At 48.4% G+C, this 25891-nt stretch overlaps 4 protein-coding genes across 4 annotated transcripts in view; 3 read left to right on the forward strand and 1 right to left on the reverse strand.

Moving 5' to 3' along the window:
• Positions 1-25891, reverse strand: part of LOC147084007 (uncharacterized) — a 69831-nt gene that overhangs the window by 16394 nt on the left and 27546 nt on the right. The gene's annotated exons all lie outside the window — the stretch shown is intronic.
• LOC147084008 (uncharacterized) lies at positions 20847-22243 on the forward strand. Its single transcript, XM_085979974.1, has one exon. It carries the CDS (start codon positions 21033-21035, stop codon positions 21828-21830), a length of 798 nt encoding a protein of 265 aa, XP_085836100.1. The 5' UTR covers positions 20847-21032; the 3' UTR covers positions 21831-22243.
• Positions 23953-24476, forward strand: LOC147084009 (histone H2B-like). Its single transcript, XM_085979976.1, has one exon. The coding sequence runs from the start codon at positions 24056-24058 to the stop codon at positions 24428-24430; it is 375 nt and encodes a 124-aa protein (XP_085836102.1). The 5' UTR covers positions 23953-24055; the 3' UTR covers positions 24431-24476.
• LOC147084010 (histone H2A type 2-C-like) lies at positions 24600-25889 on the forward strand. Its single transcript, XM_085979975.1, has one exon. The coding sequence runs from the start codon at positions 25359-25361 to the stop codon at positions 25866-25868; it is 510 nt and encodes a 169-aa protein (XP_085836101.1). The 5' UTR covers positions 24600-25358; the 3' UTR covers positions 25869-25889.

Below are 25891 nucleotides of genomic sequence, written 5' to 3' on the forward strand. Positions count from 1 at the left end.
CTAGTATTTTAAACTTAAATAAGGGCAATTCTGAGGGCATGAAAGCAGAGCTAGCTAAAGTGAACAGGCAAATTAGGTTAAGGGAGAGGTCAATAGAGTTGCAGTGGCAGACATTTAAGGGGATATTTCAGAATACACAGAATAGATACATTCCAACGAGAACGAAAAATTCCAAGGGGAGGACCCACCATCCGTGGTTAACTAAGAAAGTTAAAGATAGTATCAGACTTAAAGAAAAAGTATATAATTGTGCAAAGATGGCTGGCAGGTCAGAAGATTGGACAGAATATAAAAAACAGCAAAGAATGACTAAAAGATTAATAAGGAGAGAAAAATGAGAGTACCAGAGAAAGCTAGCTAGAAATATAAACACTGATAGTAAGAGTTTCTATAGATATTTAAAAAAGAAAAGAGTTAACAAAGTGAGCATTGGTCCTATAGAAAGTGAGACTGGGGAATTAATAATGGAAAATAAGGAGATGGCAGTTGAATTGAACAGGTATTTTGCATCGGTCTTCACTATAGAGGATTCAAGTAACATCCCAGAAATAGCTGTAAATCAGGAAATGGAAGGGAGGGAGGAACTCAAGAAAATTACAATCACCAGGGAAGTGGTACTGAGCAAATTGTTGGAGCTGTGGGCTGACAAGTCCCCGGGGCCTGATGGACTTCATCCTAGGGTCTTAAAAGAAGTGGCTAGTGAGATAGTTGATGCGTTGGTTTTAATTTTCCAAAATTCCCTAGATTTGGGGAAGGTTCCATTAGATTGGAAAATAGTGAATGTAACTCATTTATTCAAAAAGGGAGGGAGACAGAAAGCAGGAAACTACAGGCCAGTTAGCTTAACATCTGTCACAGGGAAGATGATAGAAGCTATTATTGAAGACGTTATAGCAGGGCACTTGTAAAAGTTCAAGGTAATCAGGCAGAGTCAACATGGTTTTGTGAAAGGGAAATCATGTTTAACCAATTTATTGGCGTTCTTTGAGGAAGTAACATGTGCTGTGGATAAAGGGGAACTGGTGGATGTACTGTACTTAGATTTCCAGAAGGCATTTGATAAGGTGCCACATCAAAGGTTATTGCGGAAAATAAAAGCTCATGGTGTAGGGAGTAACATGTTGGCATGGATAGAAGATTGGCTAGCTAATAGGAAACAGAGAGTAGGCATAAATGGGTCATTTTCTGGTTGGCAAGATGTAACGAGTGGTGTGCCACAGGGATCAGTGCTGGGACCTCAACTTTTTACAATTTATATAAATGACTTGGATGAAGGGACCGAAGGCATGGTTGCTAAATTAGCTGATGACACAAAGATAGGTAGGAAAGTAAATTGTGAAGAGGACATAATGAGGCTACAAAGGGATATAGATAAGTTAAGTGAGTGGGCAAAGATCTGGCAAATGGAGCATAATGTGGGAAAATGTGAAGTTGTCCATTTTGGCAGGAAGAATAAAAATGAAGCATATTATCTAAATGGTGAGAGATTGCAGAGCTCTGAGATGCAGAGGGATCTGGGTGTCCTAATGCATGAATCGCAAAAGGTTAGTATTCAGGTACAACAAGTAATCAGGAAAGCTAAGAATGTTATTGTTTATTGCGAGGGAAACTGAATACAAAAGTAGGGAGGTTATGCTTCAGTTATACAGGGCATTGGTGAGACCACATCTGGAGCACTGTGTACAGTATTGGTCTCCTTATTTAAGGAAGGATGTAAATGCATTGGAAGCAGTTCAGAGAAGGTTTACTAGACTAATACCTGGAATGGGCGGGTTGTCTTATGAGGAAAGGTTGGACAGGCTAGGCTTGTATCCGCTGGAGTTTAGAAGAGTAAGAGGTGACCTGATTGAAACATATAAGATCCTGAGGGGTCTGGACAGGGTGGATGTGGAGAGGATGTTTCCTCTTGTGGGAGAATCTAGAACTAGGGGTCACGGTTTAAAAATAAGGGGTCGCCCATTTAAGACAGAGATGAGGAGAAATTTTTTCTTACAGACGGTCGTGAGTATTTCGAACTCTCTTCCTCAGAGGGCGGTGGAAGCAGAGTCTTTGAATATTTTTAAGGCAGAGGTAGATAGATTCTTGATAAGCAAGGGGGTGAAAGGTTATCGGGGGTAGGTGGGAATGTGGAGTAATCAGATCAGCCATGATCTTATTGAATGGTGGAGCAGGCTCGAGGGGCCGAGTGGCCTACTCCTGCTCCTAATTCGTATGTTTGTATGTAACCTGTGCAGCAGCTGGGGCCTGAAAATCAACTTCACTGCCCCTGGGCTGGGAAAGGGGGACATGAGGTAACATTCTCCCTCTTACCCCTTTCTACACTTCTTTTACAGGGTTTTAGAAGTGGAGCATTTACAGACAGGAAGCTCAGACCGAACATCACGTCAAGATCAGACAGTCACTCGATTCATCAGGACCTGATTCAGTCGCTCCTCCAATCTGCTGGCACACCAGCGTGTTCACACTAATGAAAGACCTTTTAAATGTTCTGAGTGTGGGAAGAGATTTAAAGGGTCCCAGGACCTGAACAGGCACCAGCTGGAGAGAGCAGGAGAGATTATGTTCACCTGCTCAGTGTGTGGGAAGGAATTCACTCGGTCCTCGAATCTGCTGGCACACCAACGAGTTCACACTGGGGAGAGGCTGGTGAAACATTCTGACTGTGGGAAAAGCTTTAAAATCTCCCAGAAGCTGAAGGGACACCAGCTGGAGAGAGCAGGAAAGAGGCCATTCACCTGCTGCGTGTGTGGGATGGGATTCACTCGGTCATTCAATCTGCTGAGACACCAGCAAGTTCACACTGATGAGAGACCATTTAAGTGTTCTGACTGTGGGAAGAGCTTTAAAAGCTCTGGGGATCTGAAAGAACACCAGCGAGCTCACACTGATGAGAGACTATTTAAATGTTCTGACTGTGGGAAGAGCTTTAAACGCTCTGGACATTTGACGGCACACCAGCGAGTTCACACTGGGGAGTGACTGTTCACCTGCTCCGTGTGTGGGCAGGGATTCACTCGGTCCTCAACACTGCTAGAACACCAACAAGTTCACACCGGGGAGCGGCCTTTCACCTGCTCTGTGTGTGGGAAGGGATTCACTCAGTCATCCCACCTGCTGCCACACCAGCGAGTTCACACTGGGGAGAGGCCGTTCACCTGCTCTGTGTGTGGGAAGGGATTCACTCAGTCATCCCACCTGCTGAGACACCAGCGAGGTCACACTAATGAAAGGCCTTTCACCTGCTCTGTGTGTGGGAAGGGATTCACTCAGTCATCCCACCTGCTGACACACCAGCGAGTTCACACTGGGGAGAGGTCGTTCACCTGCTCTGTGTGTGGGAAGGGATTCACTCAGTTATCCCACCTGCTGACACACCAGCGAGTTCACACTGGGGAGAGGCCTTTCACCTGCTCTGTGTGTGGGAAGGGATTCACTCAGTCATCCCACCTGCTGACACACCAGCGAGTTCACACTGGGGAGAGGCCTTTCACCTGCTCTGTGTGTGGGAAGGGATTCACTCAGTCATCCCACCTGCTGACACACCAGCGAGTTCACACTAATGAAAGGCCTTTCACCTGCTCTGTGTGTGGGAAGGGATTCACTCAGTCATCCCACCTGCTGAGACACCAACGAGTTCACACTGTTCTGTAGCTGGGGCGACATGAACATGGAATGGATGAATGTTTTAGAAATTCTTGGACTGCTGTTTAATCTTTAAGACTGTTGTGCTGATGATTCCCTTTGTTTGACTGTTGATGGTGTTACATAGAATGTACAGCACAGAAACAGGCCATTCGGCCCAACTGGTCCATGCCAGTGTTTATGCCCCACACCCACCCTACTTCAATTAACCCGATCAACACATCCTCCCATTCCTTTCTCCCTTGTGGGGCTTCCCCATAAATCCATCTGTGCTGTTCACCTCAACTACTCCCTGTGGTAGCGAGTTCCCCATTCTCACCACTCTCTAGGTAAAGACATTTCTCCTGAATTCCCTACTTGATCTGTCAGAGACTATTTTATATTGATGGCCCCTTAAATATGATGAGATTCTGTTAAGCTGACCAGTATGTTGTTGTACTTTGTCTTTTTCTGATGGATGAAACATTACTGAGCCCCTGTACCCGTGTTATGGGATGAAGTGCCAGACAAGTGAAGGCACAACGTCTGGGTTTGAATCTAATAATAACCTCACGGACCGTATAGTTGTGATAACCCGACGGTCTTGTGGTTATAGTCTGGTCACAGATGGACTAAATTCCCTGAATTAGCAGGAGTTCAGGAGGCAGTCAACAGACGGGTCCAAACAATCTCATTTCCTGAGCGGTAACCAAGCTTGTGTATAAGAACAGGCCACTTAAGCCATTGTCAGTTGGAACAGACTCGAGAAGGTCCTAGTAAAGGACCTAGAAAATGTCCTAGTAAAGGATCCCCTTGGAATGAGTGACCATAACATGGTTGAATTCCATATTCAATTAGAGGGTGAGAAGGTTGGCTCTCAAACAAGCGTGCTAAGCTTGAATAAAGGAGACTATGAAGGTATGAGAGCGGAATTGAATAGAGTGGATTGGGAAAATAGATTAAAGGGTAAGACGATACATGATCAGTGGTGTACATTTAAGGAGTTATTTTACAACTTCCAAAAAATATATATTCCACTGAGAAGAAAAGGGTGTAAAAGAAAAGACAGCCATCCATGGATAAGTAAGGAAATTAAGGATAGCATTCGACTATAAACAAGGGCATATAAGGTAGCCAAATCTAGTGGGAGGATCGAGGATTGAGAAAACTTTAAAAGACAGCAAAAAATAACAAACATTGATTAAGAAAGGGAAGATAGATTATGAAAGTAAATTAGCAAAAAATATAAAAACAGATAGTAAGAGTTTTTATAGTTATATAAAAAGAAAAAGGGTGGCTAAAGTAAATGTTGGCCCCTTAGAGGATGAGACCGGGGAATTAATGGTGGGAAATATGGAGATGGCAAAAACACTGAATGAATATTTTGTATCAGTCTTTACAGTAGAAGACACTAAGAATATCCCAACACTGGACAAACAGGGGGCTATAGGGGGGGAGGAGCTAAACACGATCAAAATCACTAAGGAAGTGGTACTGGGTAAAATAATGGGACTCAAGGCGGATAAATCACCTGGACCTGATGGCTTACATCCTAGGGTCTTAAGGGAAGTGGCGGTAGGGATTGTGGATGCATTGGTAATAATTTTCCAAAACTCCCTGGACTCCGCAAAGGTCCCAGCAGACTGGAAAACTGCTAATGTAACGCCCTTATTTAAAAAGGGCAGTAGACGGAAGGCTGGAAACTATAGCCTAACATCTGTGGTAGGTAAAATATTGGAGTCCATTATTAAGGAGACAGTAACAGGACATTTGGATAATCATAATTTAATAGGACAAAGTCAGCATGGTTTTATGAAGGGGAAGTCATGTTTGACAAATTTGCTGGAGTTCTTTGAGGAAGTAACATATAGGGTGGATAAAGGGGAACCAGTGGACGTAGTGTATTTAGACTTCCAAAAGGCATTTGACAAGGTGCCACACAAAAGATTATTGCTTAAGATAAAAAATCATGGGATTGGGGGTAATATTCTGGCATGGATAGAGGATTGGCTATCTAACAGAAGGCAGAGAGTTGGGATAAATGGTTCATTCTCGGACTGGCAATCAGTAACTAGTGGTGTTCCACAGGGTTCAGTGCTGGGTCCCCAACTCTTTACAATCTATATTAACGAATTGGAGGAGGGGACTGAGTGTAACATATCAAAGTTTGCAGATGATACTAAGATGGGAGGGAAAGTAGTGAGTGAGGAGGACATAAAAAACCTGCAAGGGGACATAGACAGGCTAAGTAAGTGGGCAGAGATTTGGCAGATGGAATACAATACTGGAAAGTGTGAGGTTATGCACTTTGGCAGGAAAAATCGTAGAGCAAGTTATTATCTTAATGGCAAGAAACTGGAAAGTACTGAAGTACAAAGGGATCTGGGGGTCCTGGTGCACGAAACTCAAAAGGTTAGTATGCAGGTGCAGCAAGTGATTAAGAAGGCCAATGGAATGTTGGCTTTCATTGCTAGGGGGATAGAATATAAAAATAGGGAGGTATTGCTTCAGTTGTACAAGGTATTGGTGAGACCGCACCTGGAATACTGCATACAGTTTTGGTGTCCATACTTAAGAAAAGACATACTTGCTCGCGAGTCAGTACAAAGAAGGTTCACTCGGTTAATCCCGGGGATGAGGGGATGGACATATGAGGAGAGGTTGAGTCGATTGGGACTCTACTCATTGGAGTTCAGAAGGATGAGAGGCGATCTTATTGAAACATACAAGATTGTGAAGGGGTTGGATCGGGTGGATGCGGGGAGGATGTTCCCGATGATGGGTGAAACTAGAACTAGGGGGCATAGTCTTAGAATAAGGGGCTGCTCTTTCAAAACTGAGATGAGGAGGAACTACTTCACTCAGAGGGTGGTAGGTCCATGGAATATGCTGCCCCAAAAAGCTGTAGAAGCTACATCATTGCATAAATTTAAAACAGAAATAGACAGTTTCCTAGAAGTAAAGGGAATAAAGGGTTATGGGGAGCGGGCAGGAATTTGGACATGAGTCTAGGTTCGGATCGGTCATGGCCCTGTGGGTAGCGGAGTGGGCCCAGGGGCCGTGTAGCCTGATCCTGCTCCTAATTCTGTTAGATTCAGGAGATGGTTCTGTGATAGTAGATTGGCGGTTAGGATCAGATCAGCCATGATCTTATTGAATGGCGGAGCAGGCTCGAGGGGCCGATTGGCCTACTCCTGCTTCTATTTCTTATGTTCTTAAGATCGCGCGTGAATCCACTGTACTTCTATTCTCCAGATTGAGGGCATTATCACCTGATCTGTGTTATGCAGCGCTCTTAATAAAGCCTGGAGAGACAATTTGTGTTCTTGTGAGCTTGATTATCTGGTGTCCGAAACCCTGGGACTCCCGCTCATTTGTCAACCTCAGTGTGTGGAAAGGGATTCCCTGGTGTATCCCACCCGCTGACACACCAGCGTGTCCACATTGTGACTGCGGTGGGTCGATTCCACTGTTTCCGATGCCTTTAATCACATCCAGGACTGAACCATGTTAATTCAGGCAACTGGGGCTTGTTAATGTTAAGAGCCCCCAATAACTGGGCTGGATTTAAAGATTATTCCCTGTTCTCTCAGTACCAGTGAGCAGAGAGAAGCTGATGTTATAGAATCATAGAGCACAGTAGGATGCCTTTCGGCCCATCATGCTGGTGCCAGCTCTCTGAAAGAGCGATGCAATTAGTCCCACTGCCCTGCTATTTCCCCACACCTCTGCAAATTTCTGCTTTTAGTATATATCCAATTCCCTTTTGAAAGTTACTATTGAATCTGCTTCCACCTCCCATTCAGGCAGTGCATTCCAGATCATCACAATTCGCTGTGTAAAAAAAGTCTCCTCATTTCCTCTCTAGATTCTTTTGCCAACGATCTGAAATCTGTGTCCTCTTGTTACCGACCCTCCTGCCAGTGACAACAGCTTCTCCCTGTTTGCTCGATCAAAACCCCTCATAATTTTGAGCACCTCGACCATAGCTCCACTTAACCGTCTCTGTTCCAAGTTATATTGCCGTTATTTTGTGAATTGTTGCTGTGATCGAGGTGCTGGATGTCCGTGCCTGGGGAATGGGACATTCTATCCTCGTGAGCTCCGAGTGTCAGCATCCAGCAATCTCTGGTCAGGGACTGTCTTTTTAAACTGCCTCACCTGAGCTTTTTGACTCCCTGATTTCATTATGAAACATTTCAGAGTTTTTGCAGACTGACCAAGGCTGAACAGATAAATGTGAGGTATTACATTTTGGTCGGAAGAATGGGGAGGTCACTTATCACTGGGAGGGTGCGAGTCTAGGTGGGGTAGAGGAACAAAGGGATCTCGGAGTACAAATACACAAATCACTAAAAGTTGCGACACAGGTTAGCAAGGCCATAAAAAAAGCAAACCAAGCACTAGGGTTTATTTCTAGAGGGATAGAATTGAAAAGTAGGGAAGTTATGCTAAACCTGTATCGAACCTTGGTCAGACCACACTTAGAGTACTGCGTACAGTTCTGGTCACCATATTATAAAAAGGATATAGAGGCACTGGAGAGGGTGCAGAGAAGATTTACAAGGATGATACCAGAAATGCGAGGGTATACATATCAGCAAAGGATGAACAGGCTGGGTCTCTTTTCTCTTGAAAACAGAAGGCTGAGGGGTGACCTAATAGAGGTCTTTAAAATTATGAAAAATGTTGATAGAGTGGATACAGAGAGAACGTTTCCACTTGTGGGGAAGAGCATAACTAGAGGCCTCAATATAAGATAGTCACCAAGAAATCCAATAGGGAATTCAGAAGAAACTTCTTTACCCAGAGAGTGGTGAGAATGTGGAACTCGCTGCCACAGGGAGTGGTTGAAGCGAATAGTATCGATGCATTTAAGGGGAGGCTAGACAAGCATATGAGGGAGAAGGGAATCGAGGGTTATGCTGATAGATTTAGATGAGGAAAGACGGGAGGAGGCTCGAGTGGAGCATAAACACTGGCATGGACTGGTTGGGACGAATGGCCTGTTTCTGTGCCGTATATCCGATGTAATCCTATGTCAAGTATCCCAGCTGGCTTAGCTCCAGGCACTTTAGCTCAGTGGGCAGCACTCTCACCTCTGAGTCAGAAGGTCGTGGGTTCAAGTCCCAGTCCAGAGACTTGAGCATAAAAATCTAGGCTGACACTCCAGTACTGAGGGAGTGCTGCGCTGTCAGAGGTGCCATCTTTCGGATGAGATGTTAAACCGAGGCCCTGTCTGCTCTTTCAGGTGGATGTAAAAGATCCAATGGCACTACATTGAAGAAGAGCAGGGGAGTTCTCCCCGGTGTCCTGGGGCAATATTTATCCCTCAATCAACATCACTGAAATAGATTATCTGGTCATTGTCACATTGCTGTTTGTGGGAGCTTGCTGTGCACCAATTGGCTGCTGCGTTTCCTACATTACAACAGTGACTACACTTCAGAAGTTCTTCATTGGCTGTAAAGCGCTCTGGAACATCCTGATGTTGTGAAAGGCGCTATATAAATGCAAGTCTTTCTTTCTCAGCAAGAGGGCGAGTGTCAGTGGTTGGAGGGAGGGGCTCAGTGTTGTCACTGGGTGGACACAGACAGATTGAAGCTAAAAGACAGAGAATGCTGAAGTTTGGAATGATAACAGCCAAAGTCAGGAGATGAGCCCTTTGCCGAGATAAGGGAGGTGGTTGCTAAGAGACCCACAGACCTAATAACACTGCAAACTGCTCAGGCAGCAGACTTGTTGGCAACATGTGAGGTCACGGGTGAGTTGGTGCCCAGACAACAGAGCCTTGGGCATTCCTGAGAGAGACAAACTGGTTCTGTAACCGGGAGAACAGGTTGAGGGAGTCACTCTACGTGGGACGGCTCGTCTGAGGTGTTAACACAGAGTCAGCTTGGGAATGGGATGATCAATGAATCATAGAATCATAGACATTTACAGCACAGAAGGAGGCCATTCGGCCCATCTTGTCCGTGCCAGCCGACAAAGAGCTATCCTCCCTAATCCCACTTTCCAGCACTTGGTCCGTAGCCTTGTAGGTTACGGCACTTCAAGTACATATCTGTTAGGGTGAAAATTATACAGCTTAAAGCAGCAACATAAAGAATTAAAGAATGTTTTGTAAGAAGTGAACTTGTAAATAAGAAACAAGACAAAACAAACTCAGCTTAAGAGGGGGCGGCTCAGCTCGGGACACAACCTGTAATTCCCCCTTAGGCTTTACAACATTCGCTGCCCTCATTTTGTGTTAAATTCACAAAGCTTCCATCTTTGTCCCATGAGGATTCCCCATAGTGTGTCTAAGTGCTGTTGTGGTGGGCAAGGGGCAGGAATTAACTGTTTGTGTCTGTTCCCATTAAAACCATTGTGCTTGACATTAATTGAATTGAGGAATAGTCGACATTTTTAAGTAGTTTCTTGCCAGATTGAGGGTAGGCAAGATAATTGATAGAAGGCCTCCAATCAAATTACATCAGTGTCCTTCAGCCAGTCAGATTAATGTGTTCAAATGAGGCAAAATAAAATGAACAGTTATTGAATGTGGGAAACACTAAATATTTCACATTTATTCAGTGGTGCAGCCTTCTGCAAACTATTTGCTGGAAGCCCTTTGGATGTATTAATGTAATTCTAGTATTCTATGATGCAAAGTCGATGAATGAGAACTGTGAGTATTGATGAGTTACAGTAATTGGTAGCTGCAAAACTGCCCGTTTTGTAATTAATCATTAAAAAGTGCCCAAAGTTCTGGAAGGTTCCATATCATTTTATATTGCCAAACTAGTATCCTGTGAGGACCGGGGAGTTGTTGCTGGGGGAGCGAGATTGGTTGAAGACACCTGTGTGTAATATTTTGCGAGAATGTAGAAAAGAAGTTTCAATACCTTGTTGCTAAGGGAACGTGATTGGGTGAGGACAAGAGAATTGTTGCTGGGGGAGAATGTTGTCAATTTCTGTCCTGGACTCTCAGTGATGGCTTTTGGAAACTCCTTTCACCGTCTGTGAGAAGGGCAGGATTGACAGACGGGGAAACTCAAACCAAACTTCACATCAAGATCTCAGAGAGTCACTCCATTCATCAGGACCTGAAATTCATCGGCCTTTTGAGTGCGGAAGGGGAAATGTTTGGGAGGTAAGTAGCACGGAGTCCAGTTCTACGGAGTACTGCTTCTACAGAGTACTTAACTCGGGAATTGGGTGAGTGAGCGAATTCGATGAGGTGGGGGTAAGAGGTGCTGCTTGATACGTGAAAAAATATAAACAACTAGGGTTTAATTAGGACTGTGGGCTAAGTTACAGTAAAGACCTAAAGCATATAACTAAATGTAATAAATTAAAGGTTATTACCTAGATTAAACACTATTAATAGACAATTGGGTATTTCAAAACTTGAAAACCTAATTAGTTAAATAAAATACAATAGAGATGGCCGGGCAGGTGATGTGTTGCAGCTGTAGCATGTGGGAGCTGGTGGACCCCAGTGTGATCCACAGCAACCACATAGAGGCACAGAAGGAGGCCATTCGGCCCATCGAGTCCGTGCCAGCTCTCTGTAGAGCATTCCAGTCAGTCCCACTCCCCCGCTCTATCCCCGTAGTCCTGCAAGTTTATTTCCCTCAAGCGTCTATCCAGTCTCCCCTTGAAAACACTGAGTGTCTCCGCTTCCACCACTTCCGTCGGCAGCGAGTTCCAGGTCCTCACCACCCGCTGCGTAAAAAAGTTTTCCTCACATCCCCCCTGTATCTCTTGCCCAAAACCTTAAATCTGTGTCCCCTAGCCCTTGTACCATCAACTAGTGGGAACAGCCTTTCCCCGTCTAGCCGATCCAAACCGGTCATAATCTTGTACACCTCTGTCAAATCACACCTCAACCGCCTTTGCTCTAATAAAAACAAATCCAGCTTCAGAGTTAGAGTCATAGAGTTATACAGCACAGAAAGAGGCCCTTCGGCCCATCATGTCCGCCCCGGCCATCAAGCCCTGTCTATTCTAATCCCATTTTCCAGCACTGGGTCCATAGCCTTGTATGCTATGGCATTTTAAATGCTCATCTAAATGCTTCTTGAATGTTGTGAGGGTTCCTGCCTCTACCACCCTTTCAGGCAGTGAGTTCCAGATTCCAACCACCCTCTGGGTGAAAAAGTTTTTCCTCAAATCCCCTCTAAACCTCCTGCCCCTTACTTTGAAACTATGCCCACTAGTTATTGACCCCTCTACCAAGGGAAAAAGTTCCTTTCTATCTCCCCTATCTATAACCCTCATAATTTTGTACACCTCAATCAGGTCCCCCCTCAGCCTTCTCTGCTCTAACGAAAACAACCCCAGCCTGTCCAGTCTCTCTTTATATCTGAAGCGCTCCAGCCCAGGTAACATCCTGGTGAATCTCCTCTGCACCCTCTCCAATGCAATCGCATCCTTCCTATATTGTGGCTACCAGAACTGCACACAGTACTCCAGCTGTGGCCTAACTAGCATTTTGTACAGCTCCATCATAACCTCCCTGCTCTTATATTCTATGCCTCGGCTATTGAAACCAAGTATCCCATATGCCTTTTTAACCACCTTATCCACCTGTCCTGCTGCCTTCAGGGATCTATGTACATGCACACCAAGGTCCCTCTGATCCTCTGTCCTTCCTAGGGTCCTACCATTCATTGTGTATTCCCTTGCCTTGTTAGTCCTCCCAAAATGCATCACCTCACACTTTTCAGGGTTAAATTCCATTTGCCACTGTTCTGCCCATCTGACCAACCCGTCTATATCGTCCTGTAGCCTGAGGCTTCTCTCCTTGCTATTTACCACTCCACCAATTTTTGTGTCATCTGCGAACTTACTGATCATACCGCCTACATTCATATCTAAATCATTAATGTACACGACAAACAGCAAAGGACCCAGCACCGATCCCTGCGGTACACCACTGGACACAGGCTTCCAGTCACAAAAACAACCTTCAACCATCACCCTCTACCTCCTGCCACTAAGCCAATTTTGGATCCAATGTGCCAAATTGCCCTGGATCCCATGGGTTCTTACCTTCTTGACCAATCTCCCATGTGGGACTTTGTCAAAAGCCTTACTAAAGTCCATGTAGACTACATCAACTGCACTACCCTCATCCACACACCTAGTCACCCCCTCTCAAAATTCAATCAAATTGGTTAGACATGATCTCCCCCTGACAAAGCCATGCTGACTATCCTTGATTAATCCTTGCCTCTCTAAGTGGAGACTAATTCTGTCCCTCAGAATTTTTTCCAATAATTTCCATACCACTGATGTTAGGCTCACTGGCCTGTAATTCCCTGGTTTATCCCTACTACCCTTGTTGAATAATGGTACGACGTTAGCTGTCCTCCAGTCCTCCGGCACCTCCACTGTGGCCAGAGAGGTTCTGAAAATTTGTGTCAGAGCCCCTGCAATCTCCTCCCTTGCCTCACACAGCAGCCTGGGATACATCTCGTCTGGGCCTGGGGGTTTATCCACTTTTAAGCCTGCTAAAACCACTAGTACCTCCTCCCTCTCAATACTAATTTGTACAAGTATATCACAATCCCCCCTGCCTGATTTCTATGCCTGCATCGTCCTTCTCCATAGTGAACACAGATGCAAAATATTAATTTAAAACCTCACCTTCATCTTCTGGCTCTACACACAGATTGCCACTTTGGTCCCTAATGGGCTCTACTCTTTCCCTGGTTATCCTCTTGCCCTTAATCTATATATATAAAGCGGCTCTTCTGTCTGTCTGTCTGTCTGTCCGCCTGGTCTCTATACGTTTGGAAGTTACAGAGCGTACTGACGCGCGCGTCGCCTCAAAAGAAAGCTTGCGATTCCGGACCGGTCATAGGCGTATTTACGTTTCGGCCGGACAAAAATCCCGCCCGCGGTATCCCAAAAACGTTCAGCGTTCCGCTCATTAGCATCTCATTAGCGACCGTGTGACGTCGAGGTCTTCCTACAGTTGAGTGTCGAGTGACTCGACGATTGACCAATCCTACGCTTCGGTGACCTGACCGGTTGACCAATCGGTGCGTGTGTGGGCGGGCCTTATCCTTCTGAACCGAGGTGAGTGGCCGCCATCTTGATTTTCCACGATTTTTTCCCCCACACTTTCTGTGTGTTAGGGAACTAAGGTAAATATTACAATTATGTGTTAGGCAATTAATTAACAATTTATTTGAGTTTTATATTGTGTTTAGCAACCCCCCCCCCTCCTCCTCACCCTCGCGCAGGGGGGAGTCGGGGCCTGAAGCTGAAAACATTTCTCTCTCTCTCTCTCTCTTCCCTCTCTCTCTCTCCTTCTCCTCTTCCCTCTCTCTCCTCCTCTTCCCTCTCTCCTCTTCCCTCTCTCTCCTTCTCCTCTTCCCTCTCTGTCTCTCTCTACTTCCCCCTCTCAGGTGTCACGGACGGAGCGCGGGCGCGCCGCCCGAAGTTTCCCGCTCGCTAACGGCCTTGCCGGCTCCCGCGGGCCGCTCGCACTGACCGCGCATGCGCCGCCCGCACTCACCGCGCATGCGCCGCCCGCACTCACCGCGCATGCGCTGCCCGCCCGCCCGCAGCGGCCGTCCATCAGCCGCGCGATACGCGGGGGACCTCAGCAACGGCACTGGACCTCAGGCGCTAGGCAGGGGGAGGGGCCGGAGAGAGGGACAGAGGGGAGTGGGGGGAGAGGGAGGGAGGGGAGGGAGAGAGGGGAGGGGAAGGGAGGGAGAGAGGGGAGGGGAGGGAGAGAGGGGAGGGGAGGGAGGGATAGGACAGGGAGAGGACATGACAGGGAGGAGGGGGGACACACAGGGGCAGGGAGACCAAACGCCCCAAAATTGCCCTCGCGCCCCAAAATTGCCCTCGCGCCCCAAAATTGCCCTCGCAACGCGGGGCTCGCTAGGCAGGGGGAGGGGCCGGAGAGAGGGACAGAGGGGAGTGGGGGAGCGGGGGAGTGGTGGGCGGGGAGAGGGAGACAGGGGAGGGGAGGGGAGGGGAGCGAGGGAGGGGAGGGGAGGGAGGGGAGCGAGAGAGGGGAGGGGAGGGAGGGAGAGAGGGGAGGGGAGGGAGGGATAGGACAGGGAGAGGACATGACAGGGAGAGGGGGGACACACAGGGGCAGGGAGACCAAACGCCCCAAAATTGCCCTCGCGCCCCAAAATTGCCCTCGCAACGCAGGGCTCCCCAGCTAGTATACTAATAAAACACCTTGGGATTTTCCTTTATTTTGCCTGCCAGTGTTTTTTCATGACCCCTCTTCGTTCTCCTAATTTCTTTTTTAAGTACCCCCCTGCACTTTCTATACTCCTCTGGGGCTTCCAGTGTTTTTAGTCCTTTGTATCTGCCAAAAGCCTCCCTTTTTTTCCTAATCCATTCTTGTATGTCCCTTGACATCCAGGGTTCCCTGGGCTTGTTGGTCCCACCCTTGACCTTTACAGGAACATGTTGGCGTTGTACTCTCTCTATTTCCATTCTGAAAGACTCCCACTGCTCTGATGTGGGTTTTCCTACAAGTAGTTGATCCCAGTCCACTTTGGCCAGATCCTGCCTTATCATATTAAAATTGGCCTTCCCCCAATTTAGATCCTTTATTTCTGGTCCATCTTTGTCCTTTTCCATAACTACTTTAAATCTCACCGAATTATGGTCACTGTCACCAAAATGCTCTCCTACTAACCCTTCTACCACGTGCCCTGCTACATTCCCTCGAATTAGGTCCAGTACCGCCCCTCTCTTGTAGGACTTTCTACATGTTGGCTGAAAAAGCTCTCCTGGATGCACTTTAAGAATTCCACACCCTCTAAGCCTTTCACACTCTGACTATCCCAGTTAATATTGGGGAAGTTGAAATCCCCAACAATTACTACCCTATTATTTCTACACCTCTGAGATTTGCCGACATATCTGTTCCTCTATCTCCCCCTTACTGTATGGGGGCCTATAGTACACTCCCAGCAAAGTGCTTGCCCCCTTTTTGTTTTTAAGTTCTACCCATATGGCCTCATTAGAGGAACCTGCTAAGGTATCATCCCTCCTTAGAGCAGAAATTGACTCCTTGATTAATATTGCGAACCTGATTTTTGGTCAACTCTTGGCGTATTCACGTTTAATAAGTCTCCGGGAGAAGGAGTCGCTTCACTTGTACTGGTTCCTGGGGCCTGATCACCTTCCCCAGGAGCAGGGCCTTGACCCTGACTTTATTCACTTGTACTGGTTCCTGGGGCCTGATCACCTTCCCCAGGAGCACGGCCTTGATTCTGGGGGTGTTTTATTGCACCGCATGGTGTACTTGAGAAGAGCCCCATCAGGGCGAGTGCGGGAGGGTCAGGGGGCGAGTGCGGGGGGGTCAGGGGGCGAGTGCGGGGGGGTCAGGGGGCGCGTGCGGGGGGGTCAGGGGGCGCGTGCGGGGGGGTCAGGGGGCTCGTGCGGGGGGGTCAGGGGGCGCGTGCGGGGGGGTCAGGGGGCGCGTGCGGGGGGGTCAGGGGGCGCGTGCGGGGGGGTCAGGGGGCGCGTGCGGGGGGGTCAGGGGGCGCGTGCGGGGGTGTCGGGGCGCGTGCGGGAGGGTCGGGGCGCGTGCGGGAGGGGGTCAGGGGGCGCGTGCGGGGGGGGTCAGGGGGCGCGTGCGGGAGGGTCAGGGGGCGCGTGCGGGAGGGTCAGGGGGCGCGTGCGGGAGGGTCAGGGGGCGCATGCGGGGGGGGTCAGGGGGCGCGTGCGGGGGGGTCAGGGGGCATGTGCGGGAGGGTCAGGGGGCGCGTGCGGGAGGGTCGGGGCGAGTGCGGGAGGGTCAGTGGGCGAGTGCGGGAGGGTCAGTGGGCGAGTGCGGGAGGGTCAGGGGGCGAGTGCGGGAGGGTCAGGGGGCGAGTGCGGGAGGGTCAGGGGGCGAGTGCGGGAGCGTCCATCTCCAGGACGTGTGTGTCTTGAGTCAATGGGACTCTCTCTGACCTTTCTCCCCAGTCCATCTCCAGGACCAGTGTGTATCGGAGTCAATGGGACTCTCTCTGACCTTTCTCCCCAGTCGATCTCCAGGACCAGTGTGTATCTGAGTCAATGGGATTCTCTGAACTTTCACCCCAGTCCATCCCCAGGACCAGTGTGTATCTGAGTCAATGGGACTCTCTCTGACCTTTCCCCCCAGTGCATCTCCAGGACCAGTGTGTATCGGAGTCAATGGGACTCTCTCTGACCTTTCTCCCCAGTCCATCTCCAGGACCAGTGTGTATCTGAGTCAATGGGACTCTCTTTGACCTTGTTCCACAGTCGATCTCTGGAAGCTCTTTGAATCGGAAGGGTTCTCTCCGGTTTGTGCTCTCACAATCCTGTGCTGGTTCACCTGCTGTTGTTCCTCAGTCTACAATCCCTGTTTACTTCGAGCTGAGCACCTTCCTCAATCACACCATCTCTCACCGGGACATCTAATTGTGGCAAAGCAGAAAATAAGAACAATATTGAAAACGTGAAATAATGTAATGTAGACTTTTAATCTGCTTACTAATAATTCAATTTCAAGGCGGAGTATTTGTTTGATTTTGTGCCTTTGCTCAGATCCCCAGTTGCGGGGCTGTGTGTTTAGTTTGGAGATTTTCCTCAGATCCCCAGTTGCGGGGCTGTTTGTTTAGTTTGGAGATTTTCCTCAGATCCCCAGTTGCGGGGCTGTGTGTTTAGTTTGGGGATTTTCCTCAGATCCCCAGTTGCGGGGCTGTGTGTGTAGTTTGGAGATTTTCCTCAGATCCCCAGTTGCGGGGCTGTGTGTTTAGTTTGGAGATTTTCCTTAGATCCCTAGTTGCGGGGCTGTGTGTTTAGTTTGGAGATTTTCCTCAGATCCCCAGTTGCGGGGCTGTGTGCTTAGTTTGGAGATTTTCCTCACTAAATTTCCGGCCTCCTGAGACTCCCCCATTCTCACTGCTCTGGGCGGAAATGCGCCATTTTCTGTGCGGAGTTACTGCCCGGAGCGGTGACCCTGTGACCCTCCCTCGCTGTGATCTAAACTCGGGGCTGAGCAGCCGTTGTCGGGCCGGGTGCTGAATGGAGCCGAGTTCCCTCAGTCACAGAACAGGCCCTGTAACCCGGGCAACAAGCCTGTTTCTGACCGGCCCAGCACACAGCAAACCCATGATCAGCAGGGGAGCAGCACTGCGCCTGCGCGGGAGAGAGAGAGAGAGAGAGAAAGGGACGGCACTGCGCCTGTGCCGGAGGGCGAGAAAGGGAGCGGCACTGCGCCTGCACGGGAGGGCAGGGGAGCGCCACTGCGCCTGCGCGGGAGAGAGAGATAGAGAGAGCAAGGGAGCGCCACTGCGCCTGCGAGAGAAAGAAAAAGGGAGCGGCACTGCGCCTGCGCGGAAGGGCGCGGCACTGCGCCTGCGCGGGAGTGCGTAAGGGAGCGGAACTGTGCCTGCGCCGGAGTGCAAGGAGCGGCACTGCGCCTGCGTGGAAGAGAGAAAGGGAGCGGCACTGCGCCTGCGCGGGAAAGAGTAAGGGAGCGGCACTGCGCCTGCGCCGGAGTGCAAGGAGCGGCACTGCGCCTGCGCGGGAGTGCAAGTCTGTGTCACAGCGCCTGCGCGGGAGAGAGAAAGGGAGTGGTACTGCACCTGCGCGGGAGAGCGATGTCGCACGAACGCATCACTATCGCTCCCAGTGGTGGGAGGACTACATCGGAACATATTGTCAGGAGGAGGCCATTCAGCCCCTCCAGCCTGTGTCACCAGCCCATTCCATTCACTCCACCTGATTTCAAGAAAGGGTTGAGCATACTGGATACAGCAAACACCTGACAACTAGCCGCGCCTCTAGCCAAGCTGTTCCAGTACAGCTACAATGCTGGCATCTATCCGACAATGTGGAAAACTGCCCAGGTATGTCCTGTCCACAAAAAGCAGGACAAATCTAACCTGGCCAATTACCGCCCCATCAGTCTACCCTCAATGATCAGCAAAGTGATAGAAGGTCTCATCGACAGTGCTATCAAGCAGCACTTACTCACCAATAACCTGCTCAATGATGCCCAGTTTGGGTTCCGCCAAGACAGTTCGGCTCCCAACCTCATTACAGCCTTGGTCCAAACATGGACAAAGGAGCTGAATACCAGAGGTGAGGGGCAAATGTAAGAAGTCACACAACACCAGGTTATAGTCCAACAGTTTTATTTGAAATCACAAGCTTTCGGAGCGCTGCTCCTTCGTCAGGTGAAGGGGAGGTGAGGGGAGGTGAGAGTGACTGCCCTCGGCATCAAGGCTGCATTTGACCAACTGTGGCATCAAGGAGCCCTAGTAAAACTGAAGTCAATGGGAATCGGTTGGGGGGGGAGGAACCTCCACTGGCTGGAGTCATACCTAGCACAAAGGAAGATTGGCTGTGGTGATTGAAGGTCAATCATCTCAGCCCCAAGACATCGCTGCAGGAGTTCCTCAGGGCAGTGTCCTAGGCCCAACCATCTTCAGCTGCTTCATCAGCGACCTTCCCTCCAACAAGAGGTCAGAAATGGGGATGTTCGCTGATGACTGCAGCGAGGTGATTTACTTCCTATGTTACCTTACACTGTACACACACAGCCCGAGAATGGCCTCTCCCTTCCCCCACTCACTCCATGTTCCGGAAATATTTCCTGCTTCAATCTGTCTCGTACAAACAGCCCCGACTGCCGCTGAACTTACCCGACACAAAGCCCATCTGCGGACACAGTCCTAGTGCGATGTGCTGCTGTGAGGAGGCTGCTGTTTGTTCCCTTACTCGGGCCCGTGCTATCTCCACTCCTTGATGTGGTCAGCGATCTTCAGCCGAGCACAGAGGAAACGGCCCCCGCTGGCAGAGCTTGGGGAGGGGAGCTTGCAGGATCCTTCCTGTCGCTTTAAACAGTGTGGAGAGAGGGGGAGGAGCAGGCAAGTGTTTATCACGCATGCTCAGACCTCTCTCCTGACGCAAATTAAAAGAAGCAACAGCAAAAAAAACACTTTGAACTTATATAGCACATTTAAATGAATAAATCGTCCCAATGAGCTTGAAAGGAGCGTTATCAAAGAAACATTGTCACCGAGACAGATAAGGAGATATTAGGAGAGGGGAAAGCAACTCTGGACACACGTCAGTTGCTGCCGGTGAGTGTGAGAGTGATGCGAATCCTGTCCCTCAGAGCGATTTGTTTCCCCATACTGTATGGAAGGATGGAGAGGAACAGGTTCTGTCAATCTCTGACACTGAACTGCTGCTGAGTGGGGAGTTTAATCAGTCTCTGCCTGTCTCCGGTGGGTGAGTAGGCGACAGATACCAGACAAGTTCCCGGGCCTGTGTGACTGTCACCCCCTGTGTCTTTCTCTGTGCCTTGTGTACAGGATCAATCCCCAGTCCCTCTATCCCCCAGCCCTGCCTGTTATATCTGGATCGATGCTGAACCTCTCAGTTTTCGGTCTATTGAAACCAAGTTCAAGGCATGTGTGGTGAACAGAATGTCTCACTATTTCTGTGAATAATACTATCATCTAAAAGCAGGCTAGGATCCACACAGCCAAACTATGACACGTTCCTGCCCCTAAATCTCGGTAACAGACTGCGTGGACCGCTTGGCTCAGAGTACGACCATTCAGACTGATACAGTCTCTCTCTCTCTGGTTGCTGTCTCTGGGTGTTGAGAATGGAATGCACAGGACACCAGTTGCTCTGTTCTGTTTCTCAGTTTTGGGGAGAGAGAGACAGAGAGAGGCGGTGAGATCATCATTTCTATTTTCATATAAATCAAACTTATTCCTGCCTGCGAACAATATAATACCTTCAAACCAGATATGGGTGAACACAGCCAGAGCTGTGATTGGCTCCTGCCCCTGAATCTGGGGAACAGACACTGTGAGGAGCGCCGGCCTCAAGAGTGTTTAACACTGACTGAGCTGGGAAACTCCAACTAACCCCGAGAATCGGCAGCACAGGCCGAGCGGAGAGGAAAACCTGTCCTGTGAACTGTAAATCTGGGAACAGATTGTGCTGTGAATGAGCAGAGTGAACATTATGTCAGCGAGAGTGTGTTAAAGGGGCGGGCGGGTTAGACTAATGTCACTGTGTTTGTGTGCCCGCTCTCATCGCCGGATTTCAGAGACCCTCTTGTGTAAAATTCAAAGATTTCCCTGTCATAGGATCGCCCTGCTCCCCCCTGATGTGGGAATTAAATGTGAAGTTTTAGTTGATTTCAAATTTCAGTCGAAAAACAGTGAACATGTCCGCGATCGGGTGAGAGAGCGCGATCAGTGCAGCAAAGAAACGGGTTTAAATCGAAATTGCTGTCTTGAATTCTGATGAAACTTTCTCGACAGCAAACATCCCGGTCTTCGAGACAGAAAGAGACCAATCTGGGAATGTGGAGTGCCCGAGTTTAATTGTAATCGGAGAGTTAATGAGGAGAGAGAAACAGAGAGAGGCTGGAGGGGCCGGGAGCTGACAGCAGGATGTCTCCGCCCCGTCCGCTCGCTGCCTTTAAGTTGCTCTGTGCCGCCGCCTCTCGTTTCATTTCTGACCCAGCTCTGACTGTCAGAGAGATTTTCTACAGAGTCGCCGACATGACCGAGACTGCAGCCGCCAAAATGGCTCCTCCTGCTGCCGCCGCTCAAACCAAGGCTCCCAGCAAGAAGAAGAAGGCGGCTCCCCACTCCAAGCCAGCCGGTCCCACGTTGGGCGAACAGAAACTCAAGGTTGTGGCGAGTGGCAGCGATCGCAAGGGGATGTCCCTGGTTGCGATAAAGAAGGCTCTGGCTGCCAACGGCGTCGACGTGCTGAAGCTCCGGTCCCAGATCAGGTTAAGTATCAAGATGAAAGTGGGAAACGGCTCCCTGGAGCAGAACAAGGGCACGGGCGCCACGGGTTCCTTCAGGCTTGCTAAGAAGGAATCCCAGCGGAAAGAGGGAAAGAAGGTGAAGAAACCAGCAGCCAAGAAATCTGCAGTAAAGAAACCGGCAGCCAAGAAATCTCCAGCCAAGAAACCAGCAGCCAAGAAATCTCCAGCCAAGAAACCAGCAGCCAAGAAATATCCAGCCAAGAAACCAGCAGCCAAGAAAACAATCACCAAGAAGGCAGCAACGTCTAAAAAGACAGCGAAAGCAGCGGCTGGGAAGAAGGTGGTGGTGAAGAAGCCCAAGAGCCCCAAGAAGGCCACAGGCAGAAAGGTGAAGGCGGCCAAGAAGGTGGAAAAACCCAAGGCCAAGCCCAAATCAGCAAAGTCTCAGAAAGCAGCGAGCAAAAGAAAATAAAAAGGACAACTGTAGTGTATGTACCTTTTAAGAGGAACTATGTTTTTGAAGCCCCTGTATACTGTAGTACCAGTAGTAACCACTCGGGTATATAAGCCTGTATAGCGTCTTGTGTAGTTAGTTCACCTCCAGACTTTGTTCAGTAAACACTTGTTAAATCAACTCCTGCATTCCGTGTCTCCATTAACACATGGATCTAACAACAACTTGTAAACATCTGAACCCAAAGGCTCTTCTCAGAGCCACCCATATCTTTCCAAAAAGAGGTGATCGCGGAATCATATGATCCATGTCCTGGGGCCGGGCTCAGATTCCAGATTGAAATCATTTCAAATGAACCCCGGCTCCCTGGTGACTCGCTGATTTTCGCTGCACCCACCCCTCCCCCAGTGTCTGCAATAAAACAGAGAGAGAATGGGATGTCCGGGCCGGGCCTCACTCTAACTGGGGGGTGTTCGACTCCAGTCTCAGTTCATGGTCATTTTCAGTTCACGGTCATTTTCAGTTCACAGGTTCAGGGTGAAAGTCTCTGAGACGCTGACACTGGCGGAGATACCCCACATCACAACTCGAACCCCAACACATGAGATTCTCCAAATCAACTGGAATAAGGTGTTTGTAAACTGCTGAACCCGTCTGTGAGGGGAAGTGTGGGGAGATGGAATAAAGTCAGAGATTGACATGGAAGGAGACGGGTCGACTTGTGATCGAAGGGCCATGAACAGAGAGCCAACCAGTAAACTAAGAAAAGAATATATATAAACAATGCGAATGTATATTTATACACTCAGGGATATACCTGTTTATACACTGTATGAATAGAACTGCGTTTATGTGGTAAACCATAAATGTATTTTGATGCTTTGGCAACATAAGATGTAACTTATCATGCCAATAAAGCGATTTGAATTGTGAATTGTGAATTGTGACTGTATATAGGCGGGAATATTACTGATTGTTAATTGTAACAGGATCTTACTTAAAATATTCTGGTTTCAGGGAACCCTTGAATATGAAGCCCGAGTCTGTAAGGGTTTGTGCGGAGCGCTGTGTTTCGGTTCTACTGTCAATAAATGGTTTGAAATTGGCGGTTGCAGATAGCTGGAGGTGGATAATTGATTTACAAATAGATTCAGTCCCACACTCTGATACAGTAGCAGATACTAGCAGAAATGGAATTAATTTCAAACTAACATCAAGTGCCAGAGTCTGATAGATGCAGTAAGAATCCCACTTTCATAAACCGAGTAAGTAGCAGATACATGCGGAATTCTTCGGTGAAAGACAGTACGAGAGACTGACAGATTCAGCACTAATATGACACTAACATGCAGTCCCAGAGACTGACAAATACAGAATGAAACTCACACTCAGTACCAGGGACTGACATCTTAGACTTAGACTTGCACAACATCCCAGTGAATGACAGATACGGAATGAATCCCACACTACACTCAGTACCAGAGACTGACAGATCCAGAATTAATCTTAGACATGCACACCATCCCAGTGAATGACAGATACAGAATGAATCTCAAACTCGCACATCCCAGTGACAGACAGATACAAAATTAATGTCACACACACATACACTACCAGAGAATGACAGATTCTGAATGAATCCCAACACTGACACACGGTACCAGAGTCTGACGGATACAGATGGAGTCCCACCCTAACACATGGTATCAGTGACGGACAGGAAATGAATGGATCCCACACGCACATACTGTAACAGAGACTGAGATTGGTAATGATTCCAACACTTACATAAATCACCAGAGACTGAATAATACAGAACTATTCCAATACACACACTCACAGTACTAGAGACGGGCAGATACTGAACTAAAGTGGTGGAGACCGCACTGCAAGACATGAATATAGTGCACTGGTTGGAGGAAGTACATCTAAATTGCTGTCTCGTCCGGAAGAAGTGCTTGGGACCCCAGATAATGGTCTGGGAATTGGTGAATGGATATATGCTCTTGCAATTACCTTTCTGACTACAGGGGGCGTGCTGGTGACAAAATCTCAATCTGATTGGATACATAAAGAAGCCAATCATAGAGATGCAGAACAATGGAATTTGACATCACTCTTCAGCAGCCAATCACAACCATTGCCTTCACCCATCCCTCATTAGCATAGGACTGTGGGGCTGCCTATATATTCCGAGCCCGGCGCGGGTTTGCGTCGTTTTGTGTCTGAAATCGAGTTTGAGAATGGCTGATGAAAAGAAACCAGTTGCCAAGAAGGGCGCCAAGAAAACCGTCAGTAAACCGGCAGCGAAGGGCGGCAAGAAGCGCAGAAAGTCGAGGAAGGAGAGTTACTCCATCTACATCTACAAAGTGATGAAGCAGGTTCACCCCGACACCGGCATCTCCTCCAAGGCCATGGGCATCATGAACTCGTTTGTGAATGAGATTTTTGAGCGCATCGCGGGTGAGGTTTCCCGCCTGGCCCATTACAACAAGTGGCACACCATCAGCTCCCGGGAGATCCAGACCGCCGTGCGCCTGCTGCTGCCCGGGGAGCTGGCCAAGCACGCTGTGTCGGAAGGGACAAAGGCGGTGACCAAATACACCAGCTCCAAGTAAAACTCCACGCTGTCCTGAAAGAACAAACCCAAAACACAACGGCTCTTTTAAGAGCTACCCACAATCTCTCTGAAAGAGCTACACAAACTCATCTCTCTTTAGACACAATTTACTGTAATTATTTCCGTAACAAGTGTGTTTGAGAACGTTTGAAGTTCCAGCCGTAGATTTAGTTTTGAATTCTCAGATAAGCACTTTCACTGCCCGGATTCAACCTTAGCGTCGCTGTTGTATTTCCCGTCCAGTAAAGTACAAACACGGTCCCTGATCGCTCTTTCCCTTTGATCTCAGACCCATTCACTTGCAGCGCCTTCCGACAAATTAAAAGCTTGTTTTCGAGATGAGACTCTGATTTCAGTCACCTCAATCTCTGCAAAAACATTTTCATTTTTTTCAATGCCAGTTGGGAGTCAATCCTTTTATTAACCAGAGAATTCCTGCAGTGTCACAACCCAGAATGGGGTTTCTTAGAGACCAGAACGCGGTCAGTTTGAACACTCTGTCCCTCTTCTCCTCTCACAGCAGGACTCCCAGATCTGGTTTCACTCCCGCAGCAGCGCCTGTGCAAAGGATCACTCGATAATCTGAATCCTCACTTTTACAGAGATTGAGCTGGAATGTGTCCCGTTACAGAATCAATGGGGATTTAATCCCACCCGTTAAAGTTCGATATTGAACCCGGAATTAATCCTGATTGTAACAGCCTGGAATTTGCAAGGGAGAGATGGAAGAAGACAAAAGGAATAAAAAACTGTCTGGAAATCTTTGGCTAATAGTTAATTTATTAACTTAATTCGCTGGGTTAGGAAAATATTGGCGAGCTTTTTGAAATTAAAAATCGTTGGCAGTCTGACTGTTGAGGACAGTTATTTCCACACACTTGCCATTGGCGGAAAAACAGACTGTGATTGGTCACCGGAGAACACCAATGGAATTCACCACAGAGCGACCAATCACAAGTTTGCTGTCTGCATTCCTCCAGAAGGTAGAAGGGCGGCAGATGTGGGCGGAGTTTATCATTATTTCTTTCAACGAGTGGATTTTGGAAATGTCTGGAAGAGGAAAAACCAGCGGTAAAGCTCGGGCCAAGACCAAATCCCGCTCATCCTGGGCCGGACTGCAGTTCCCTGTGGGCCGTGTTCACAGGCTCCTGCGAAAGGGCAACTACGCTGAACGTGTGGGTGCCGGAGCTCTGGTCTACATGGCTGCTGTGCTCGAGTATCTGACCGCTGAAATCCTGGAGCTGGCCGGCAACGCGGCCCGCGACAACAAGACCACCCGCATCATCCCCAGACACCTGCAGCTGGCCATCCGCAACGACAAGGAGCTCAACAAGCTGCTGGGAAAGGTGACCATCGCTCAGGGCGGGGTACTGCCTAATATCCAGGCGGTGCTGCTTCCCAAGAAAACCAGCACTGCCAGCTCCAAGAGCAAGTAAAATGGACAAGGTTCAATCTAATA

This window comes from Somniosus microcephalus, unplaced genomic scaffold, assembly GCF_052327205.1.
Source record: "Somniosus microcephalus isolate GS21.2 unplaced genomic scaffold, FLI_Smic_1.0 scaffold7, whole genome shotgun sequence".
NCBI lineage: Eukaryota > Metazoa > Chordata > Chondrichthyes > Squaliformes > Somniosidae > Somniosus > Somniosus microcephalus.